Source organism: Podarcis raffonei, chromosome 1 (assembly GCF_027172205.1).
Source record: "Podarcis raffonei isolate rPodRaf1 chromosome 1, rPodRaf1.pri, whole genome shotgun sequence".
NCBI lineage: Eukaryota > Metazoa > Chordata > Lepidosauria > Squamata > Lacertidae > Podarcis > Podarcis raffonei.
Genome location: NC_070602.1, coordinates 14,123,388 through 14,145,414, shown reverse-complemented (window position 1 = coordinate 14,145,414; position 22,027 = coordinate 14,123,388). Strand labels below are relative to the sequence as shown.

At 43.3% G+C, this 22,027-nt stretch overlaps 1 protein-coding gene across 2 annotated transcripts in view; it reads left to right on the top strand.

Annotated features, from left to right (window-relative positions):
- Positions 1-22,027, top strand: part of ASPG (asparaginase) — a 59,666-nt gene that overhangs the window by 24,625 nt on the left and 13,014 nt on the right. For both annotated transcript variants that reach the window (XM_053362646.1, XM_053362725.1), the window contains exons 7-12: positions 5,950-6,065; positions 7,089-7,274; positions 10,951-11,061; positions 12,779-12,898; positions 13,561-13,656; positions 15,783-15,946. In XM_053362646.1, coding sequence (XP_053218621.1) covers positions 5,950-6,065; positions 7,089-7,274; positions 10,951-11,061; positions 12,779-12,898; positions 13,561-13,656; positions 15,783-15,946 — 793 coding nt within the window. The remainder of the gene's footprint in view (positions 1-5,949; positions 6,066-7,088; positions 7,275-10,950; positions 11,062-12,778; positions 12,899-13,560; positions 13,657-15,782; positions 15,947-22,027) is intronic.

Below are 22,027 nucleotides of genomic sequence, written 5' to 3'. Positions count from 1 at the left end.
ATCACAAGTGGGGAAAATGCAATCACATTCAGATATTGATTTTAGGCTTCCCATGGAGATCTGGTTGACCACTGTGAGAACAGGATGCTGGACTAGATGGGCCATTGGCTTCATCCAGGATGTGAGGGTGATCTGGCTGCGACATCTGTCACCCCATTGATCGCCAGGGTTGGTTCGGCTGATCTGACTGGCTAGGCGGGTGTCCCCTTCCTCCCTCGCTGCTTAATGTGCGTCCCTCCCGAAGCTGCGCACTCAGTGGAAGAGGACGACCATTCCAGATAGAAGGAGTGTACCGTTCTTCGGTCAAGGAGTTACGATCCAGCAGGACTCTTCATATGTGCTTATGATGCTGCTTCTATGGAATCCTTATAGCACGTTTCTACTTTTTAGAATATCTCGGAACTCTTCTTTGTCCCAGGAGGCAATTTCCTAATGTGCTCACATTGTGATTCTCTAAAGCAGTTTAACAATTCTGAAATCAGTTGGGTAACTTTTCTTCCCTACATCTCCTCGCCCAAATAGGTTTGTCTGTGCATTTAATGTCAGCCTGGCATGAAGAAATGAAATCGACTAAGCTTCCCCTGTTTCTAGATCAGATCAGTGCCAACTTAATTATTGCATGTCAGCCTGTGCTGTTTGAGGCACAGCACCACTGGCAAAAGGTGACAACTCCACTCCAAAAAATTAAATTTAAAACATGCTTTCTAGCATCACTGCCAATATTTTGCACCTGTTGTTTTTTGTGACTACCAGTACCCTAGCCTTCAGTTTCTTTGCAATACTATGACAGAAAGAGAAGAGACGGAGGCTTGATGGGATACAGATGAGGTTGACAGAGAAGCTAAATTCTGTCAATATGTCTCTCAGCATTATTCTAAGGATGCCTAACCTGTTGGTTTTGGTTGGAACATAGGAAACTGCCTTACGCCAAGTCAGGCTGGTCTAGCTCAGCATTGTGTAAGTCAGCCTTTTCTAATTTGGTGCCCTCCAAATGTCTGGGACTTCATCTCCCATTGGCCATGCTGATTGTGGCTGATTGGACCTGTAGTCCAAAACTTCTGGAGGGCACTAGATTGGGGAAGACTGGATGGTAAGTTTGGCTACCTATACATGAAAACATTTTTATACTGAGACTTGCATCCCCTACTTTATGTATGTTTCCCTGGAAGTAACCTGAGTTTATTTAGTCTTATTCATAGCTCACGGTGTGTAAGCTTGTCGTTTAATCCTACATAGACTTCTTCAGAAGGCTGCAGCAGGACCAGCCAACCCCCCCTTCCTCCCTCCCTCCCTCTCCTTCTGGTGATCTGTTCTACTCATGTACAGGAGCCCATGGAGGAAGGCAGTTCAGTTGTTGCAAAACCAAGGAGAGCTCCAAGTGAGCAACTTCCTCCAGAAGTGTTGGAAGTGAACTGAGGCCTTTTGAGCCTTTTTGTCTGCAGTTCACCTCTCCTAGGTTCTGGCACTTTATGGAAGATGAGAGTCCCTTAAACAGCCAACCCTCTGGCCTGAACAAGAGCATTTCATGGGCTTCAGACTGATATGCTCCCCATACAATTATACTGGCAAGGTACTGTGGAACTTGTTTGTTCAGATGCAGGGGAAGGAGCACACTGTTTCCATTTCCACGGCTACCCTGGTGCTATGGCATCTGGTTCATTAGACTCCTATCCACCAGCTTTGGATTCAGTGGACAGACTGAATTCTTATAAGATAACCGATTGCCTTCTTTGAATGATCTCTTTTAATCTTGGCTGCCTCTCTGTGAGGATCAGTGCCAACGTACATCATCTCAGACGCTGTATTAAAAAACACATACAACTTCCAAACTAGGTAGGACATATTCTGAAGGAAAACTTGGCAATAACTCTTCTGCAACAACATCCGCTCAGAAAATAAGTCCTTCTGGGGTAGTTGATGCCAGACTGCGAGGGGGAAATTGATTGGGGTTGAAAACAAACTAATCTTTAGTTGCTGCAAAAAAGATGACTTGTGCTGTGACATTTTTATGACATATGATTGCTTTTCTTTTGGCTTAAAAAACAACAACGCCCTGCTGAACTCTTATCTGACAAAAAAGTGGTGTTCAGATGTGTGGTGCTTATTGTGTAGGGAAAGAAGAGTTTTGCGGTGGCTGCTGGTTGTGCAGCTCAGTCTGGACACGTGATGGGAAGAGCAGAGGAGTGAGGTTTGCAGAGGCAAAAGGACTAGGAGAAGAAGTGTGTCTGTTGAAGCTTCCTGACGAAACCTTTGTGATATTATCATTCTTTCAATGGATTCTTACAATCATAGCTGCTGTCCAATGGTGCATGTGATGGAATACCCATACTTGAGAGGGTCCTAGCTTTGTTTGGTTGTTTACGGATGATATTAATACCCCCCTAATAGCTGAAAAGGCTCTCAGAGTGGCATGCAAAAATCAATATTTAGGAGTATAGAGCTTCCTCTATATTCTCCTTCAGTTTTTTGGTGGAAGTTTCATCTAACCCAGTTTGATCAACACAGAGGTTTTCTTCTTTCCCTTTCGATACCATCACACAAGTTGTGTCTACTTCAGTTCACTGTTTCAAAAACTATGGCACAACCAAAGTCCATTTTGTGTTGATGGGGAGCACAAGATGTAAGGCCTCAAGGTGTGCTTGGCATTTTCAGTAGTTCTCATGGGAGTGAGATCCAAAAGAGGACAGAGCTTTCGGACTTCCGGGTTAGCGCCATCAGCTAATGGTGGATTCCCTCTGAGCTCTGGAGGGAATCGGCTCCGCAGGATCCGGGTCTTCCCGCTGCGGCGACGCGGGGACCCTCAGAAATCACAGGCGTTGAAGCCTGTGAACTTGGTGACTCGGCGGGCACCATTTGCGCCCCCCCGACCCGCGAAGGAGTCTTTTTAAAGGCTGCGGAATGGGGGACGGGGTGAGCGGCATGGTGCTGAGAGTCGACTGCTTCTCCTGCGGAGTGAAGCCGCATGCCATGGTCGGAGAGCGCTGACTTCTTCTTGTGAACAATTGGATCTAAAAGCAACAACCCGTGAGTAATACGGAAATTGGATTTGTAAAGAAAAAATTTTTTTGAATTAGGCACGATCGGGGAAGGCGAAAACAGGAAGTCCGTCTCCCCGTCTTATAAATAATCTAAAGCAAGGACTAGCTAACTAAGGTCGAGAGAATTTCTTCTTCTTTATTGGGTAAAAGACATTAATTTCACGATTTGGCAGTATAAGTAATTTCACTGGAGGATAAGAGCTAATTTTGAGAGCTGAAGTGCCACCCCCCCCGGACCCGGGAGTGATCCGCGAGAGAGCCTGTTGAGGAGATATAGAAGAGTTTGACAGCTGTCAAATTAGCTGGCAAGAAGGAAAAAGAGAACTTTGTTTCTGCTATCTCTGCTGGATATATTTGCTACAATTTGGTTATATTTTGTTGAAAACAAGGAAGAACTGATACAAACTAACTTGATTTTTGGATTTGAACTGGAAGGAAGATAAAGTAACCAAAATCCCTCTAGAGGGGATTTTGGGACATTACAAGAATGGCTGAAGGAGGAAAAATTCAAGCTAAATTGGACAGAGTGTTTCTTCTCTTGGGAAAGTTACAAGGCCAAATTGATGTTTTGGCTACAAATGTTGCAACTCTGGACTTAACAGTAAACAAATCCATTGAATTTGATAAGGACTTGACTCATGAAGTCCATGCAGTTGGACAAGAAGAGAAACTTGAAAGATTTGAGAGTGGAGAAAGAGATATATGTTGTTTCTGAGGAAAAGGAAGGAGGAGATGTAATGTTGCAGATGACAAAGGAGAGCCAGAGGCCTGACATGATGGCTTCAAAGGAAAATAAGTACTGGATGATGAAAATCTGTTTTGAATTGAAGATTGAAGAATGGAGAGATCTCCTTATGTGGAGATCTGAAGACCTATGGATTACAAATTTGATTAAGGTGAAAGTTGGAGCTTTTGGGACATTTGGACTTAAAAGGAGTAAGAAACAAGATTCAGGCTCCACTTTTAAGTATGGAGGTCTGGCTGGAAGAAATATGGACCCTATCGGGACAGAGCTTCTCCGAGATCTGGTGTTTAATATTAAGGACTACCAAAAAAACCGGCAGAGAGGAATTGAGAGAGAATTAAGAGCCTCGGCCGTGAGGTCTCCAGGCTGATAGTAGACTAAGACTGATGGTCATTTATTGGGGATTGAAACCGGGAAAGGGGTGGGGTGGGGTTTGGGAATCCAAAGGGTGTAGAATAATAATCTGGTTTTTTTTTATTTTGTTTTGTTATTAGTATGAAAATTGGGGAATTCGTGGAAGGGAATTTGGGTCGACTTTAGAAAAAAGTTTTAAGAATGAGCACTGATGTTTAAATACTGGTGTTTATAAGTTAAAATTGGTTTTTTTTATTAAAATGAATTAAATATAAAAAGGTCAAAAATTGGGGACAAGAACTTGTTGAATTAACAATTTGAATTGGAATATAAGAAGGGGAGGTGTGGGGAAGTCAGGGAAATATGTTATTGATTTTTTCAAAAAAAAAAACAAAACAAAAGAGGACAGAGCTTTCTTGCACCTTTAATTACAAAGTAGAAGAGTGTGTTTCCGTAGGTGTAGGTTGTCATGCAAACTCCTGTTTGCCCAGACTCTTCTTTAGCCAGGAATTTTTCTTCTTACCAAAAAAGTTTGGAAAATAGATATAGATACCATGTGTGGGTTGGGTGTGTTTATACATATTATCCAATGCAACTCTCTGCCAGTCTTTTGAGATTATTTACACACCCCATTGTCTGCTAGGCAGAGATGGTGAGCTTTTCCAGAATTAATAATGACTATTTGGCATTTAGTAATGGGAACTCAAGAGTGACTATTAGTTAAGCAGCTGGCATCTGGCTTCCAATGTATAATCACACTTAATTGAATCATTGCCATTTTATTTAATCACTAGTAACTGCATTATAAACTCTGGAGATGATTAGTGGTAAGAGTAACAACATCTGTCTTTTAAAAAGACATGTGAAATATGTGTCATGTTGCTGATGCCTAGCAAAGTGGCTTTGCAGAGTCCCCCCAAGGTACACATTAAAAGAATCTTGAATTACAATATTGGAATGCTTCTTCTAAACAAGAACTTCTTCATGTTGTGCTGCTACAAAGTGTTAAGAAACTTCAATCCAGATAGTTTGGAGTCCTTTGGGGAATTATAGTACAGGTAGGGGGTTATTTGGAGACATTGCACCTCTATATACCAATTGCTGGGAATCACAAATGGGGAGACCACTGTTGTACCCACGTCCTGGATGGCCACTGCGAGAACAGGATGTTAGACGCGATGGGTCTCTGGCCTCAGGGACAGACCTTGGTAATATACCACCCTGTACAAGGCCAACATTTGACACCCTCCCCCCAGCTCTTGTAGTGCTGGTTTAAGCCAGGCTTTGGGAAGGAGGTGTGAGGCTCTGGCTGGGTTCTAGAGCCCTCCCACCTGCTTCCCAAAGCCTGGTCAGTGTTTGCCTGTCTTTCGGAAGGAGGAATCTCGGACCCTGTCAGAGCCCTCATGCTTCCTTCCAAAAGCTGGGGAAGTGCTTACTGGGCTTTGAGAAGGCGCCTCCCTCGCCTGTGCATCCAGCAAAGCTGTTCTTACATTTGGCTTACTTGTTTTGTAGCAGGGCCTGTGCAAGAAATGTGTTGGCTTGTTCAGATCTCCCAACCCTCTAGAGCAGATTTTGAGGGTGTGCCAGGGGGCTGCAGGGGAGAAAAGAGAAGGGGAAGTTCCGTTGCTGAAGTTGAGGTCTGCCACACTAGCAGAACAACAGCATTAGATATGACCCTTAATTCTGCATTGGATCGAACTGTAAGAAGATTATGCGAAAGGCTTCCTAGAAGGGGTAGATTTTGAACTGGAATTGGAAAGAACACACACTTTCTCTCTCTCTCAGATAATATATTTGTTTTTCTTTTCACAGTTAACTGGGAAACCGTTTGGAGGGCCAACACTACCAAGAAATTTGCAATCCACAAAATGAACTTCGATCAACATGTTGGCCTACTGAGAATCTTCCCGGGGATCACTGCTGAAGCGGTCAGCCTTCCTCTGCCTGAGAGCATAATGAGAAGAAAAGCTATGATGACACTCATGTGTAGGAGTGTTGATTGCATATAATGAGCAATAAGAAAAGGCGATGGCGTTGCTGAGCCACTCTCACAATGCCACTGTGCCACTGCTTTTCTCAGAGCTGGTTGCATGTAGTCAACAATCCCACAATACGTGTTCAGATGTGAGAAAGAAGCACCATAGAATACTGTCATGTCCAAAAGTATTCTATGGCGCTTGAGGAGAATGCAATCAAAGATCTTTAAAAACCCAATCTCTTCTTATGCTTTCGAATGTTGCATGTTTGAGAAGCGGGGACGTGCATCATTTTGATCATTTTCAGGCTGTTGAGATCGGGAAGGGGCAATTTGCAGGGGAGAAGTAGCAGAGGCGGTTCATTTGTGGAGTTCCAGACCTGTCTTTATCTTAGAAATGTGGGTGTGAGATCCAAATGTGAGAGGAAGCAGAGTTCGTTGGAGAAGAATTGTAGAGGGAAAGTTGAAAGCTGGATGAAGTGCTATGATTCTGCATAATTAGAATGGACAGGTTACTTGCATCCTTCTGGCTCACCCCCCCCCCCCCATTTTGGCTCCCTGTGCTAATTAAGTTGTCCATCTCCTGTATAACCAACCACTGCCTATCCATCTTGCTGTTGTACTGCCTATAGTATATACTGGCATTACTTGTCCCTACCCTGTACCCCCTACAGTTATGTCTATGTATACAGCAAAACTGTTTTGTAAATGTATTGAACGCCCCACTCTCAAACTTATTTATATAGCACTTTTGCTTATGAGGACTTGTGATTGTCCATACATTTTGGATGGACCATGAAAATAATCAAAGTTCGTACTGCATGCCAGCAGTCAACCTAATAAGAATCTGAACTCCATATTTAAAATACTTGATCAATCTTTCCTTGCATTAAAAAAGATAGTATTGTGTAGAAAAGACCATATTTCAATCTAGGTAAACACTTCAGAACTGTATATATATTTTTCTTTCATGCAGGTGAAGGGGTTTCTTCAGAGCCCAATAAAAGGGATTGTGCTTGAGACCTATGGGAGTGGGAATGCCCCCAATAATTGCCCTGCTTTGTTGGAAGAGCTGCAGAAAGCAACCGATCGTGGTGTGGTGATTCTGAATTGCACCCAGTGTCTGCGAGGAAGTGTTTCTTTAGTCTATGAAACAGGAAAGGTGAGACAAATTCTATGCTTTAAACCAGCTTTCCCCAAGCTGGTGCCCTCCAAATGCTCAGACTGCAACTCCCATCATCCCTGACCATTAGCTTGCTCACTGTGACTGATGGGAGTTGTGATCCAAAACAGCTTGGGGAAGGCTGTTTTGAGCTATGCCATTGCATTCAGGGTTGCTCGATTTTGGGTTGGGAAGGAATGTTCATCCAGGTAAGATTAAAAATGAAGTTTTTGGCAGGTAAGAGGGGGTGGAGGCAGTGGCTGCTGTCTGTGGTATATTTTTTATACCATTTGGCTTTCTTCAGTGCACCTGTTGTCTTACTTGTGGCATTTTGTCTTCTGGGTTATGCAGAGCAACCTGTATGGAAGCTGGTGGGTGGCCTTTATATTGTGGTGTTTGTGTGTTGGCCTTTAGATCCCAGTGCTGTGACATAAAGGTATGAGATATATTGATAGAATTAGTAGGAACTAAAGAACTTTGGTCAGGAGACACCAACGGTCAATTAGTCTCTCCCAATCCCCACCCAAAGGAAGACTTTCATCCAGCAGTCCATGTCACCACCACTAGAGCAGCCATTGTTACTGGAAAGAACTGAATAGGTTCTAGTGCAGAACTCAAAATCTAGTGTAGACTTCTTGGATCAAACTGTCTCTCCCATGAACTTCCTTGGTGGCCTTTTGCAAAGCTCCCCTACCTCAGTCCTGTTTTGATTTGTCATCTTGATTCAAAGTGGCACCTGGCAACCAAGCATTGGCAGAGGTTGCTGCTGCCACCTTGGGAACCCTCATGCCGAGTTTGGCAACAGTATCTTAAGAGACAACCAAACCTATGCCTCCAAATGGGCAAAGTCCTGCAAAAGTGATGTTTTGGACTGCCATCTTGATTCAAAATGGCACACGGTGTCCAAACAGTGATGAAGTCCACTGCCCCTAACCCAGGAACCCTTGTGCTGAGTTTTGGCAATGATACCTCAAGACATGGCCAAACCTATGCCCCCAAATGGGCAAAGTCACACCAAAGTCATGTTTCACTCTGCCATTTTGATTCAAAATGGCGGCCTGCCTCAAAATGTTGATGATGACTGCTGCCCCACCTCAGGGTTTGGCAATGATACACCAAGAGGCGAACAAACCTATAGAGAACAGATGGAAAAACAGACAAACCACTTTCCATACCATGATATATGACATAGATAAAAGAACTTTTTGTGCCTTGTCTGATATTCATTCATCCCCCTGCCCTCGCTCTCTCCATACTTCCTCTCAGTGATCACACTTATATGATGTATTGTGGTTACTTTGATAGTTTCTCAGTAGATGCTCTGGTGTGTCCACCCTGCCTTGAAATCCCAAACAAGGACAAGACTGCGCAGGAAAGTAGGAAGGTTCCCTTTAGTAAACCTGCAGGGATCATTGATTCAGGAAATCTGCTGCTTTTCCAGTATGGAATGGCAGAGTACTGGCTAGATTCAATTTTTATCTGTCGAAGCCCTCATCAAGAATTTTCATTCCTGTGTCACTCCTAGATGCAAGATCAATTGTAATGGATATTTCCTGGCTTTTACTATGTTGACAACTTCTGGCCACATTTGGTAGTTATATGCCTAGCATATACAAAATGATGATGTCTCTATCCAATTATGGTTGTGTCATTTTGAAGGGTATGTGTGCCTGGAACTGGGGACCACCAGAGTGATGAATGAATCAGAGGTTTTCAATATGAAGATGGCTAAGAAATCCCCGCACACAGATTTAGATACTCGCCCCTCCCAAAGACTTGATAGTAAACTGAGTAAATCTCGATGGGATATTTCCCAAAGGTTCAAAGTGGGTGGCAAAATTAAAAGCCCCACCTTGATATGATTAGATGAGTTAGAGATAAATCAAATTTTAAGTGATGGTGCCAAGTGGGCTGGGTCATGTCTGGCATTGGAGTTTTTTATTGCTATTTTTAATGCTGTTTTGTTTTCTGTTTTGCCCCAAAGTTAACCAAGCCCTTTCCCCAGTCTACTACTTGTAAGTTAGGCTTGCAATCTACCACTTTCAGTGCCAAGTACAAAGCTAGACCTGTTGTTTTCCCTTTCCCACTTAATTAAAAGGCCTGGTTAATGTGCACATATTGGTAATTATTGCTTCATTATATTATACTGCTGAACTGCTTGATATTTTTTAAACTGGCTTGGCTTTTCCTAGAAATGTTTTAGCTAAGAGGTTTGCTCTAGGAAAATTGTTGAATCTGCCACTGCAATAATGAAAAAAGAAATAATGTAAGAACTGTTAAAGAGATGTCTTCAGTGCAGTTTGAAGTCGTTCCCTCTGGAAATGTGAAACTGGCCTATGGGAGCAACTGCAAACACACTGATCTAATCTAATATGTGTACTCTGGAGATTACAGGTTAAGAGGCTTGCTTTCAGAGCTCCCCAGGATGTCTGTGACAGCTCAAGAAACTCAGTTCTGGACTCTGTACCAGAGCATGCCTGTTCCAGATATGGGTATCAACTACTGAGGAATATGCAGAGGACCAGTTCACACATTACAGCAGTCAGCCCAGTTTTACCATTGGGTTTACATTAAACAAAGAGCAACAGCCAATGTCAGCTACCTGACAATTACACCTGTGTGATATAAACATTTTTCACATTCCCACTATTTTTAGGTATGTTTTTAATTTAAAACATACTAGGTTTGTGGCTAAGACAGGTAACCGTTCAAGAAAGAATTAGAATTAACTTGGATCCCCTTATTTGATGAATGTAAGAACTCTTGTACATTTAGCACTGAAAACAATAAACATGTGATTCTGTGAGCTAACTTGGATGGCTTTAAAAGAAGATTAGACAAATTCAGGGAGGAGAGGACCATTAATGGCTACTAGCCATGATGCCTATGCTCTACCTCAGGCATGGCCAAACTCGGCCCTCCAGGTGTTTTTGGGACTACAATTCCCATCATCCCTGACCGCTGGTCCTGTTAACTAGGGATGATGGGAGTTGTAGTCCCAAAACATCTGGAGGGTCTACGTTCACAGTTGGAGGCAGTTAATGATTTCTGAATACCAGTTGCTGGATCCAACAAGCTTTCATTTATTCTTATGGGAGCAAGATAGTATCAGTGACCACAAACAAAGCACTTTATTAGCCACCAAGGCAGCATTACAATCTAATATAAAAGGAACAAAAAGATTAAATTATCTGACTTGCAGTAACAGATTTTACCTCTGAGAACCTCATATACTTGCAGCACTCAGCACTTTGTAAATAATAACAGATAATTATTAGAATAATTATGGGATGTATGCAGTTGTGGTTTTACACCAGCAGAAAGCACTTCTGCTCAGACAAGACTCTGGTGACCTGCTTTGTGCATACCACTGCAACCCCCTGCTCCTGTTCCCCCCCAACCCTCAGCAGAAAATTGCAATATCTCACCGGGCACTGCCACGCAACCCAGGTAAAGGAAGGCAGGTGGCGGCGGCAGCAGCAGGGTGCCATGCCATGTTCCCATTCTGCTTCCGGTGGTGAAACGGGACACATCAGAATTATGGGATATGATGCAGAGGTATAGAGAGTTAGGGGAAACTGGGTACCCTTCCCTGTACTAGTGGATACCATTTTTCAATATGCATGTCTTACAAAACAGCACACTCATCAAACCACCTTTTCTTTATTGACTACAGACCCTTATGGACGCAGGTGTAATTCCAGGAGGAGATATGACACCCGAAGCTGCTCTTACCAAGCTGGCCTATGTCCTGAGCAAACCTGGTACCTTGGCCGAGAAGAGAGAGGTAAAATATCTTTGACTTCTGATTTTTTTTAAAAAGTCTAGTAGTCCTTTTCTCAAGTTGTGGCTTTCTGAGCTTTCCTTCCCCTTGACACACATAGGCCTGGACTAGATGGTCCTTTGGTCTGGTTAATCCTAGTATTGTTGAGTTGGAAAGGGATCTCAAGGATCATGTAGTCCAACTCCCTTCAATGCAGGAATCTCAGCTAGAGCATCCCTGACAGATGGCCATCCAACCTCTGGTTAAGAAGGGCATTTCTTTTGGTCAGAGCCCACAAACTTCCCACTCCATCCCAACTAGGTTCAAAGGACTGCTGTCTATATGTAAGATTAAACTGCAAAAATTAAACATATGTAAATAGTTTGCTTATTTTTGTACGTCACAATAACCAGGGACCGAACTGTAGCTGAAGAACCATCACATCTGGTTCATGGAGAGGGGAAGGAGAGAAACTGCTTGTTGTTCTACCATACGGGGGAATGCCCCTGTACATCAAATCAGAGTCTCACCTCCCATGGAAAAGATCAGTGAAACGCTCCCACACCTACAGTGTTTTCTTTCACTACTTTTCTTTTTAAGACATGCCTAAACAATGCTAAAGTTGAGGGCAGCCTTCCTTCCCACAACACTCCTTTCTTTAACTTTGCACAGCCATGTTTCCAGATAGTTATCACAGTCATCTATATTCCCAGACTCTCTCTTTTTCTCTGTAATTATGAAGCAATTCTACATTGCAGAAGAGCTAGGCCACAATTCAATGAAATCATTTATGTGCACACAAGTGCTACAGTTCTTCAATTTTTTTTAAATTTCTGGAAGCTCTTCTCTTGCATAGCATCAGAACTTTTTTCTGCCCTTTCCTCTCCCAAATATCCCAGAAAATTGTAGTTCTGTGAGGGGAGGACTAGGGGGTCTCAAAAAGTTCATCCTCAGCAGCCTAATAAAATACATGGATTCTTTGGGGATCTTCAACAACTGCTCATACCCTTTCCCAACTTCACAGTATCCAATCTCTAATATGACTTCTAGGCTGAGTAACTGAAGTCCCATGGCCTTTGGTATTGTAACAAAACCCGTGTGTGCATGCGTGTGTGTGTGTGTGTGTGTGTGTGTATATATATATATATAAATTAATTACACTTCAGGTTACATACGCTTCAGGTTACACACCCCGCTAACCCAGAAATAGTGCTTAAGAACTTTGCTTCAGGATAAGAACAGAAATTGGGCTCCAGCGGCGCGGTGGCAGCAGGAGGCCCCATTAGCTAAAGTGGTGCTTCAGTTTAAGCACAGTTTCAGGTTAAGAACGGACCTCCAGAACGAACTAAGTACTTAACCTGAGGTACCACTGTACTTTCTAGAGGTTTTCCAATCCCACTTCAAACATTTTTTAAAAAATCCAGCATTTTGAAGATATTTTTACATGATCCAAGGACCTGGTTCTCGTGTTACATTAAACCGGGCTCATGTTAAAGTTGCATACATAATGTCTTTGTTTCATTTTTACTATATCTGAGATCTTTTTAATTACCTGTCTGTCTTCTACACTGGAAAATTATTTAAAGTAAAGACTGTCAGTTATGCAGATGGACAACCAAAGGTGTAGAGGTTGGGAGCAGGACCTGCTGCTACAACCCTTCCCCTCCAGACCAAAGACGCACACACATTCACCTCTGACTTGGTTCCTAGCCTGCTCACTTGCTTCTTTTTCCCCCTTAAGATGGTGAAGGAGAATCTGAGAGGAGAGATGACTGTTGTGCCCATTGGAACCCAGATCACCCTCAAAGATAGCAAGTTTATTCAAGAGATTGCAAAATACCTGTTTATCAGCTGCAAGGAGGTACTTGCTCAAATGACACCTGTTAAAGCAGAAAGCCCATTGCATAATAACTAGCACCTGGGACCATCTAATAAAGCTGATTGTTGGCAGCTACAGGACAGACAGAAGAAAGAAATACTTCTTTAAAAGAGGTTTTGACTAAGTAATGGAGGATGTTAAGGCTGTCATTGGCTACTTGTCATGATGACTGTGCTCTACCTTCATTCTTGGATGCAGGATGGTTCTCAATAGTATTTTGGGGAATCACAAGTGGGAAGAGTACTATTGCCTGTATGTCCTGCTTGCAGGCTACCCATAGGCATTTGGGCAAGATGCTGGGCTAGATAGCCTTTGACCTGCTCCAGTATGACTCTTCTTATGTTCTTTAGCAAAGGGGATTGTTGAGTATAGAATGCTGGACATTTATGCAGTTTGTTTGATAAATTTCCTGGGAGCACAAAGCACTTTAAAGCAACTTCAGCCCCCTTCCCTCAACAATTCATACATCCTGGATTGCTTTGTATCAGAACTGAAGACCAGGTGCGCTTCACAAGGTCCATGCAGAACAAGCATCTGTAGATAACTTCACACAAGCAAGCCACGCTATTATATCCAGGCACGATGGGATGGGATTATGGGCAATGTGTAGATGTGTGTTAAACTAGGCTATTTTAATTTCTCAGGAGCTAGCAGCTGTTAGAGATGCTTTGACTCCTCCTTTGGCTTGCGCAGCGGCAAAAAATGGTGACATCGATGCCCTAAAAGCCTTACAGAATATGGTAAGACCCTCTTTTTTTATAGTGTATTTCATATGATCATTTGCACCCTGAACAGGAGAAAGCCTCACAAGCTATGGTCATCTCAAATGCATTTTTGTTGTGGATGCGTATATAACTCTTATGACATTCAGGCTCTATAGTTATGAGGGGGAAATTAAAAACCCTGGGTAGTCTTTCAGCAGGGAAAAACAATCACCGTAGATTAGAGCTAGAGTCAGATCAGAACAGTGGCGTAGCGTGGGTTGTCAGCACCCGGGGCAAGGCAAGTAATTTGCGCCCCCTAACCCGGGGCAAGGCAAGTAATTTGCGCCCCCTAACCCGTGGATTTGCGCCCCCTAACCCTACAAATCTATGCCTATGAATGATGGTCCCTCTCTCTCTCTCTTTCTCATATTCCAATTGATTCCCATTTCCGCCGATCGATCCCCGAAGCTCTCACCCAGCGAAATTCGTGCGTAATTACGCTTCGCCATCCCTAATCCTGCCGCTTCCACTGGGAAATCATGATGGTGCGTTTCTCCTCTCCAAACTTTCCCCGGCCCTTTGCCGGCCGGCGCAGCCCTTTTGGCTACAAGCTCCCCTCCTTCTCTGCCCGCTTACGACCCCACCTCCCCGTCCAGCCTCCCTACCTCCTGAAAAAAGGCACCGGCGCCGAGCAGGACACCCCCGCGGCCATCGGAGAGAGGCGGGGCCGAGGGAGGCAAGCCAATGGGCGAGGCGAGGGTAGGTGGCCACGGGGGCGGGCGCTGCCGCAGTCCTCGGGTGGGCAAGGTAGGAGCAGGCGGAGGCTGGCCGGCCGCTCTGACAATAGGGGCCGGCCGAGGGCACGACGCGGCTGGGCCCTCTGGACTCGCGCCCCCCCCCAGATGTTGCGCCCGGTGCGGCCGGCACCCCTGGCACCCCCCACGCTACGCCACTGGATCAGAATGACTGCTGGCCTTTGTATTTTCAAAGGGGAAGCAACCATCGCTTATGGTATCAGGATTGTGGTTTTTTTTTTTTTAAAAAAAGTCTAGTCCTTTGTTTATTTGTTCAGAAGTAGGTCCTGTACCAATCAATGAGGCTTACATGCCCTTAGGTGTGCAGCCTAAGCCTGCATAATACCTTCTTCACTAAACATGACAAATGAATTATATTCTTATACTGACTGCTCCTGTAGGTCTGATACTGTGGTGCTTTATGTTTTTGTGCCTCCCCAAATTTGTCCATTTATTTATTTATTTTTAGTAATAATGTAAGGGTGGTATTCAACTTTTACTTAAAGGAAGTCCATGGAAATTAAAGTTAGATCCACTGATTTCCTTGGATCTGTACTGAGTAAAAGGTAGTTGAATACCACCCCAATTTTTTTAACTAACTGGAAGGAATTCAACATCACATGCTTTTGATTGGGCAAGCATTTTGAGTTGCAAGATGGAACGATTTCCTCTTCCCCTGCTGCTGTTCAGTGGCTTCTCCTGACCTCCCCAAGCCAATGGGGGGGGGGAGCACAGGGGGAGGAAGGGGCTGTTGCTCTGTTGGGTAAATGGAAGTCCTTGTGCAGGGCTTCTACGGATGAGACTAGTTAGTTGAATCCTGCCCCCCCCCTTTACTGACTTCTCCAATAAGTACTGCGGTGCTAATGGTTTTTGTGTGTGGCTACCACTCCCTGCCCAAATTTGCCTGTTAAAAACAATTAATTAAAAAATAGGGGTTTTTTGCCATTCCTGTGGGTCACCTGCCATAACTCTGTGATGCCAAAAGCTTTTGTGATTCTCTCAAAACCATCAAAATGCAGCCGCAGCCATTTTTACACTGTAGCCGTACCATGCAGCCTCTGAAGGGTTGATGATGGGTCAATGTGGCTCTCAAACTGAAAAGGTTAGCCATTCCCATTATAAGGTCCCCGATGGGGGCTTTTCAACCTGATAATTGCTGTGTGCCTCAGCTGTCCTGGATTGGCCCACAGAAAGAAGCCTCAAGAGAGTGGTCTCCATTAACTCAAGAGTTCATATTAAAAATAGTAAGAAAGCCAGTTTCTTGGCTGGGAAAGTGGGAAATGATAAACTGGGCATGTTGCTGAGACCTTTGTTAGATGGATGAATTATTATTATTTAAATACACTCCTTTAACTAAAATTGTGACAGGGTGGCAACTTGAGCTCTGAGGATTATGATGGTCGCACACCTCTTCACGTTGCATCTTGTGAAGGTAATTTGGAGATAGTCAGACATCTGCTGAAGTCTGGGGCAACTGTCTATGCCAAAGACCGATTTGGAGCTACTCCACTGCTGAATGCCATAAAGTTCAGGTATTTATTTCTTAAGTGCAATTTACAGTGCTTTTTTTCTTAAAAAATGTTTAGGGGTACTCTCATTCCATCTGAGATTTAGGAAACACCATGACAGGAAATGAGGCTGCCATCGGGGGTAGCAACGGAACTGACGATTCACCATGCTATTCAATGGAACTGACGATTCACCGTGCTAGAAAAGAAACAATTTTTTAAAAAATGTTTTAGTTTCTTCTCCCATTAGATTCACCCCTGTGTACCCCCCAGAAAAAAAGCACTGGCAATCAGAAAACCCCCCAAGCCCAGAAATGGGCCATCCCAAGGGTGGATTGGGGATGAGCCAGCCTGGGATCCAGCTGCCCTCACAGCTGGCAGCGGCTGGGATTGGGATTGGAGGCTGATGTTGGCACAGGCATCAGGCCCAATCTGCTTCCCTCTGCAGCTGCTGTGGCTGGTCAGGCTGCAGATGTGGCAGTAACTCTCTTGTTGAGCAGCTACAGCTGCAGCAGCAAGCAGCTTAGATTACTTTGCCCGAGTAGACTTGTACCCTGTGGATATTGTGAACAGGAAGAAGAAGTGCCTCACACTTCCTCTTCCTCTGTAGCACTGCCTTTCCCAGAATAATTTTTTGTATCTGCCCTGTCCTGGGGATGCATAGGATGTCCTTGCACCTGGAAGATGCTTATATCTCAGGAAATAAAGATAGAAGCATGTCCAATGGGACAGTGTTGTGAACGAACAGGAAGCGTGAAGTACTTCCTGTTGCACTTGACAACCTTGGAACATCCAAATCTGTTCTTGGTTGGAGGAAAACCTCTGACTATTGAGTAGGTTAAATATCTCTTTCGCTGAACGTCCGTCAGGGTTAAAAATACTACTATGTTCCTGAAAATATGTTGAATGTATATAAAAATGTTTATATGTGTGGTATTTACTGTCTAGTATCATATGCAGACTACAGGTATTCTCTTCTTTCAAGATGCCTCTTTCAGGCTTTCCTGGAAGTATTTTAGAAAAATGCAAGAAGTATCTCTAAATATAGGACCTCTCTTGGGGGCTTTGAGTGGCTCACTGCACTCTGCTCATCTTCTGTCCCTTTCCGTGTCCCCCAGAATCTGTTCCCCAATCCTTCCTCTAGTATATCATGCATTTGATCCTCCTTCTAATTCTTGCCACGAAGTTTAAAATTCTGCAGATACATGCATCTATGAGAATCAGTTATAAGAAATAACTACATCTTTGCAAACTTTACTTGGTACACAGATATGCCAAGTGTTTGGAGGAAATCTAAAAACTCACTCATAATAAATAGCTACATTTTAGGCTACCAAGCTTATCAGTTGCATATTCCCCATAACTACAGGATTCATAGGAAGCAAACTTTTCTCCTTAAGACTTTAAGAAGTCTTTGGTGCCATAGTAGTTCTTCTGGCCAGATCTCCACACTCTTGACGTGTATTTTGCATTGCAGATGGGTCATTAACAGTGCAAACCTATACAACTTATGAAGCAAGTACCTTTGAAATCAGTCCTATACACCCAGGTAATAGGATGTATAGAATTGCAACCAAAGTCAGTTGGCATGCTTTCTTAATAGGCGTTATGACAATCTTGTTAGCTAGCCAAGCTGTTCAGATACAGGAAAATTTGCCAAGAATCTCTTAAAATTCTCTAGGACCAAGTTAAACAGACTTACTGCTGAACAGAGATGGCCCTTGTCCAGCACACCTATGCAAAATATTCCTGCAAACAGCGCTCTCTCTCTCTCTGTCTTTGTGTGTGTGTGTGTGTGTGTGTGTGTGTGTGTGTGTGTGTGGTTAAACCACACCCAGTCACTGCCTGAGGAATTTCACATAAGTTTGTTATTCAAATTCTTAAGCTTTACCACTCCCATAAGAAACTCCTACTGGGGACTCTTGATCTTTTTAATGCTGCTGAAAGGCAGGTTGGAAGAGAATGAAGCCGGGTTTTAGTTCAAGCTTATGCTGCTGTCAGGTTGAGAGAAGGACCTGAATCATTTGTCAGTTTGCAAAGACTGTAATGATAGCTTCTGGCCTACTCTGCCAGCTAACTTTACTGCTAAGCTTAAGGTGGAATTTGATGGTTGAAAACCTATAGAATCAGTTAGATGCTACTCTTGCAGTTGGAACTAGATTGTGGAATTAATTGTACAAAAAAGGGGAAATCAAGCTTTAATAATATTTTAACACTTACCAATACAAGAACATATAACTGGAGGTGCAGTATGCAATATTGGAGGAAAAAACTTGGTGGTTATTGCAGTCCAGCTCTCTCTCCTGAAGCAATACCTGCTTATATGTAAATATTCCAAGCATGACATGGAGCCAGTTAGATAAAAAAAATAAGCCCTGGCTATATTGTAATGTCCGAGATACTGCTTTTCTCCAAGGCACTGTAGTATTCTTTGCCTCTAATATGACATCATCCATATAGCTGTAGTGATAACTACAAAGTTGCTCTCAAAGTATTTACTCTCTGAAGCCCTAGAGCAATCAGTTCTGAAGCATATCTTGAAGTATTTATATAAACAGTCCCGTGGAATGAAGTAAGTGCATTTTTCCACAAACAATTTCTTAGTGTCCTGATGAGATCTGACAGCAGTTTAGGAACAACTGCATCCAACTGGAAGCATGACAGTGGAACCAATTCAGAAGAAGATATTTAACAGTATATAATGCCAAAGGCCGGTTCACAAAGTTTGAAATGTTGGAACATTGTATGCATGGTACAGTGCAGGCTTGCAAATGTGTGCTATTGCATCTAATATTATAATATATTATATTATATATATACTATATATATTTATATATATAAATATATATATATTATACTAATATATATATATATATATATATATATATATTATACTATACTAAATTGTAGCTATTTATTAGTCCAATATACATATATAGTCCAATTTTCCACAAACCATTTCCTCATAACAAATGAAAGAAAATTGTGGGAACTAAGTGTATACCTGATACATATTATGGGGTGTGGGTTATGCGTAAGAGGCAGCATGCACAGGCATGGGACATGCAGTGTTGCAATCTTCCCAGATTTCCAACTGAGGAATGAGAGCCCTGTTTTGTCCTGGCTCTTTACAATCCTAGTCCTCGAAGACTCTGATATGTTATGTGGTGCGTCCACCTTTTGAAGTCTGTTCTGTCTGGGGCGTGATAGGTCAGTTCATTGCTTTTTGCAGGAGAACCAAGGAGCCAAAGGAATGAAGCCATTCAGGTTTTGGAGTGGGTTAGAGCTGCATTTCTTTAAGTGGTAGGTGGGAAATGTGCTTGTGACCCCCCTCCCCCCCATCTCTGTAATGCGTCACTCAGATTCTTCAGGCCCAGTGCAGGTGGGGCCATGAAAAACCATTTAAAAGCATTTGCTGGATTAAAAGATGTCTTAGGAAGTCTTATGCCCTCCGATTCTGATCATAGCACAATAACTAGAATCATGCTTAACTAGAAACATGCTTAGCAAGTATAGAGTGCTTTCCCCCTTCGTCGCATCAAGCAGATGCTCCCTTACCTTTCCCACCCTGATCTGTCCACAGGGATCCCTGCGACGGTCACCTCCAGGCTTGACTACTGTAATTCTTTCTACGTGGGGCTGCCCTTGAAGCTGACCCAGAAACTCCAGTGGGTGCAGAATGCTGCAGCGAGGCTCCTCACGGGGTCTCTGCCATGGGAGCATATTCACCCAGTGCTTTTCCATCTGCACTGGCTCCCAGTGGAGTACAGGGTCAGATTTAAGTGGTTTTGACCTTTAAAGCCCTTCATGGCCTAGGACCCTTGTACCTATGGGACCGCCTTTCCCGGTATGCCCCACGGAGGACCTTAAGGTCCATAAATAGCAACACCCTAGAGGTCCCGGGGCCTAAGGAAGTTAGATTAGCCTCAACCAGAACCAGGGCTTTTTCAACACTGGCTCTGGCCTGGTGGAACGCTCTGCCTCATGAGACCAGGGCCTTGCAGGATCTGATTTCTTTCCGCAGAGTTGTTCCGCCTGGCTTTTGGCTTGGAGTCAATTTGATTCCCTCCCCCTCTTTCTTTTTTCCTTTCTCCTCCTGTGATGAGGCTGCATTTTAATGTTTTAATGTTGTATTTTAATCTTGTTTTTAAGTTGTATTCATTCAATTTTTTTATTGTTGGTTGTTAGCCGCCCTGAGCCTGGCCTTGGCTGGGGAGGGCGGGGTATAAATAAAATTTATTATTATTATTATTTAGTAGAGTGGTTCCTGGTTCAATCCCTGGCATCTCCAGTTAGAACATAAGTAGAGCCCGCTGCACCAGGTATGTGGTCAATCTAGTTCAGCATCCTGATCTCACAGTGGCCATGGGAATCCCACAAGCAAGACCTGTGTGCAATAGCACTCTCCCCTCCAGTTTCCAGAAAGTGGTATTCCGGAGCATACTGCCTCTGATTGCAGATAGTAAGACTGAGAGAAACCTCTGCCAGAAACCTTGGAAAGCTGCTGCCTGAAAGTTGACAGTAGTGGGCTTGATAGGCCAATGGTCTGATTTGGTATAAAGCAGTTCCATATGTGCATAGGTAGGCCAGTCTTTATTTATTAGCTCTCACTCTTCTCAGGGTTGTTTCCACAAACCTCCCATCCAGGCAGAGTATTTGCCATTGGTATAAGCTTAGGAGTTTCCAGACTAGTCACTTGCAATCTCATATCACAACTGAAAAGTTGAGGCTGGGAAATTTTGATTGTCTAGAACAAGCTAACTTTGCTTAAGTCTGATTTAAATCAGTAGGGTGGGTTAAATAGGCTCCATTATTTTAAAAAGGCTCCTAGCAGCTGAGGCTCCAGTACTTTGGCCACCTCATGAGAAGAGAAGACTCCCTGGAGAAGACACTGATGCTGGGAAAGATGGAGGGCACAAGGAGAAGGGGGCGACAGAGGACGAGATGGTTGGATAGTGTTTTCGAGGTTACCAGCATGAGTTTGACCAAACTGCGGGAGGTAGTGGAGGACAGAGGTGCCTGGCGTGCTCTGGTCCATGGGGTCACGAAGAGTCGGACACGACTAAACGACTAAACAACAACAACAACAAAGCATTTATGTCATAAATGCTAACTGGCTGCCATTTGTTTTCAGGTTCAATTCATAGTGCTCATTTTGGCTTATGAAGCCTGATGTAGCTCAGGACCACAATACAACCAAGGTTAGCTCCTTCCATTAGAACCTGCCTTGCCTTTATGATTGTCACCTGAGGCACTTCTTTCTTACTTTCTCCAAGAGAAGTGCAGAGTGTGCCAGCAAGGAGATAGGTCTTTTTAGTGGTAGCCCCCACCTCCTCTAATAATCTCCCCAAGGAGTTCTGCCTGGGGCCTATGTTTGAGGCTTTTCAATGCCAGGCCAGGCCGGTTTTGTTTTCTCGGACTTTTTGTTCTTAAAGTGATGTGATTTTTAGTCTGTTTTGGTGTTTATCTTTTAGTTGGATGGGGAATTGTATGTATGTATGTATGTATGTATGTATGTATGTATGTATGTATGTATATATAACCCTGCAGCTCAGAGTTGCTTGGGTTATGTTGCATTGTGGAACACAGCACTTGTTGCTACCTGAAAGGGAGAAAAATGTACTTGATGATGTTGCTGTGTCTCAAGAACCCTTGTGATGAAATATTTAAGATAACGAGCAAATGAATGAGGTCTATAATTGCAGTAGCAGTTAATAATATATCTCATGGAATGAATTATTGCGAAATCATTTTTTTCAGAGAAGGGAAATTGCTTGGTAGTATGATTTAATATTTATTTTCCACTTATCGACAGAAGCAAAAAGAAAAGAAGAAGAAAAAGACTTTTTGGAAAGTCTTATTCTTCATATGTGATAATGTACTATCTTGGTCATATCTGCCAGCCCTTATGCAAGTTTGTATGTGTCATTTCCCTTGAAGTAAACAATAGGGAGCAGTTACCAGCTCACAGATCCTACATGCTACTTCTGAATTTCTTGGTTAGGCATCAGGGTAGTTTAAAGCCTTTTTGCCTCTTGAAAAGTCTGAATGTGATATTGTAATGTGCTTACACACAGGCATAGGATATAACACAGTAATTGTGCA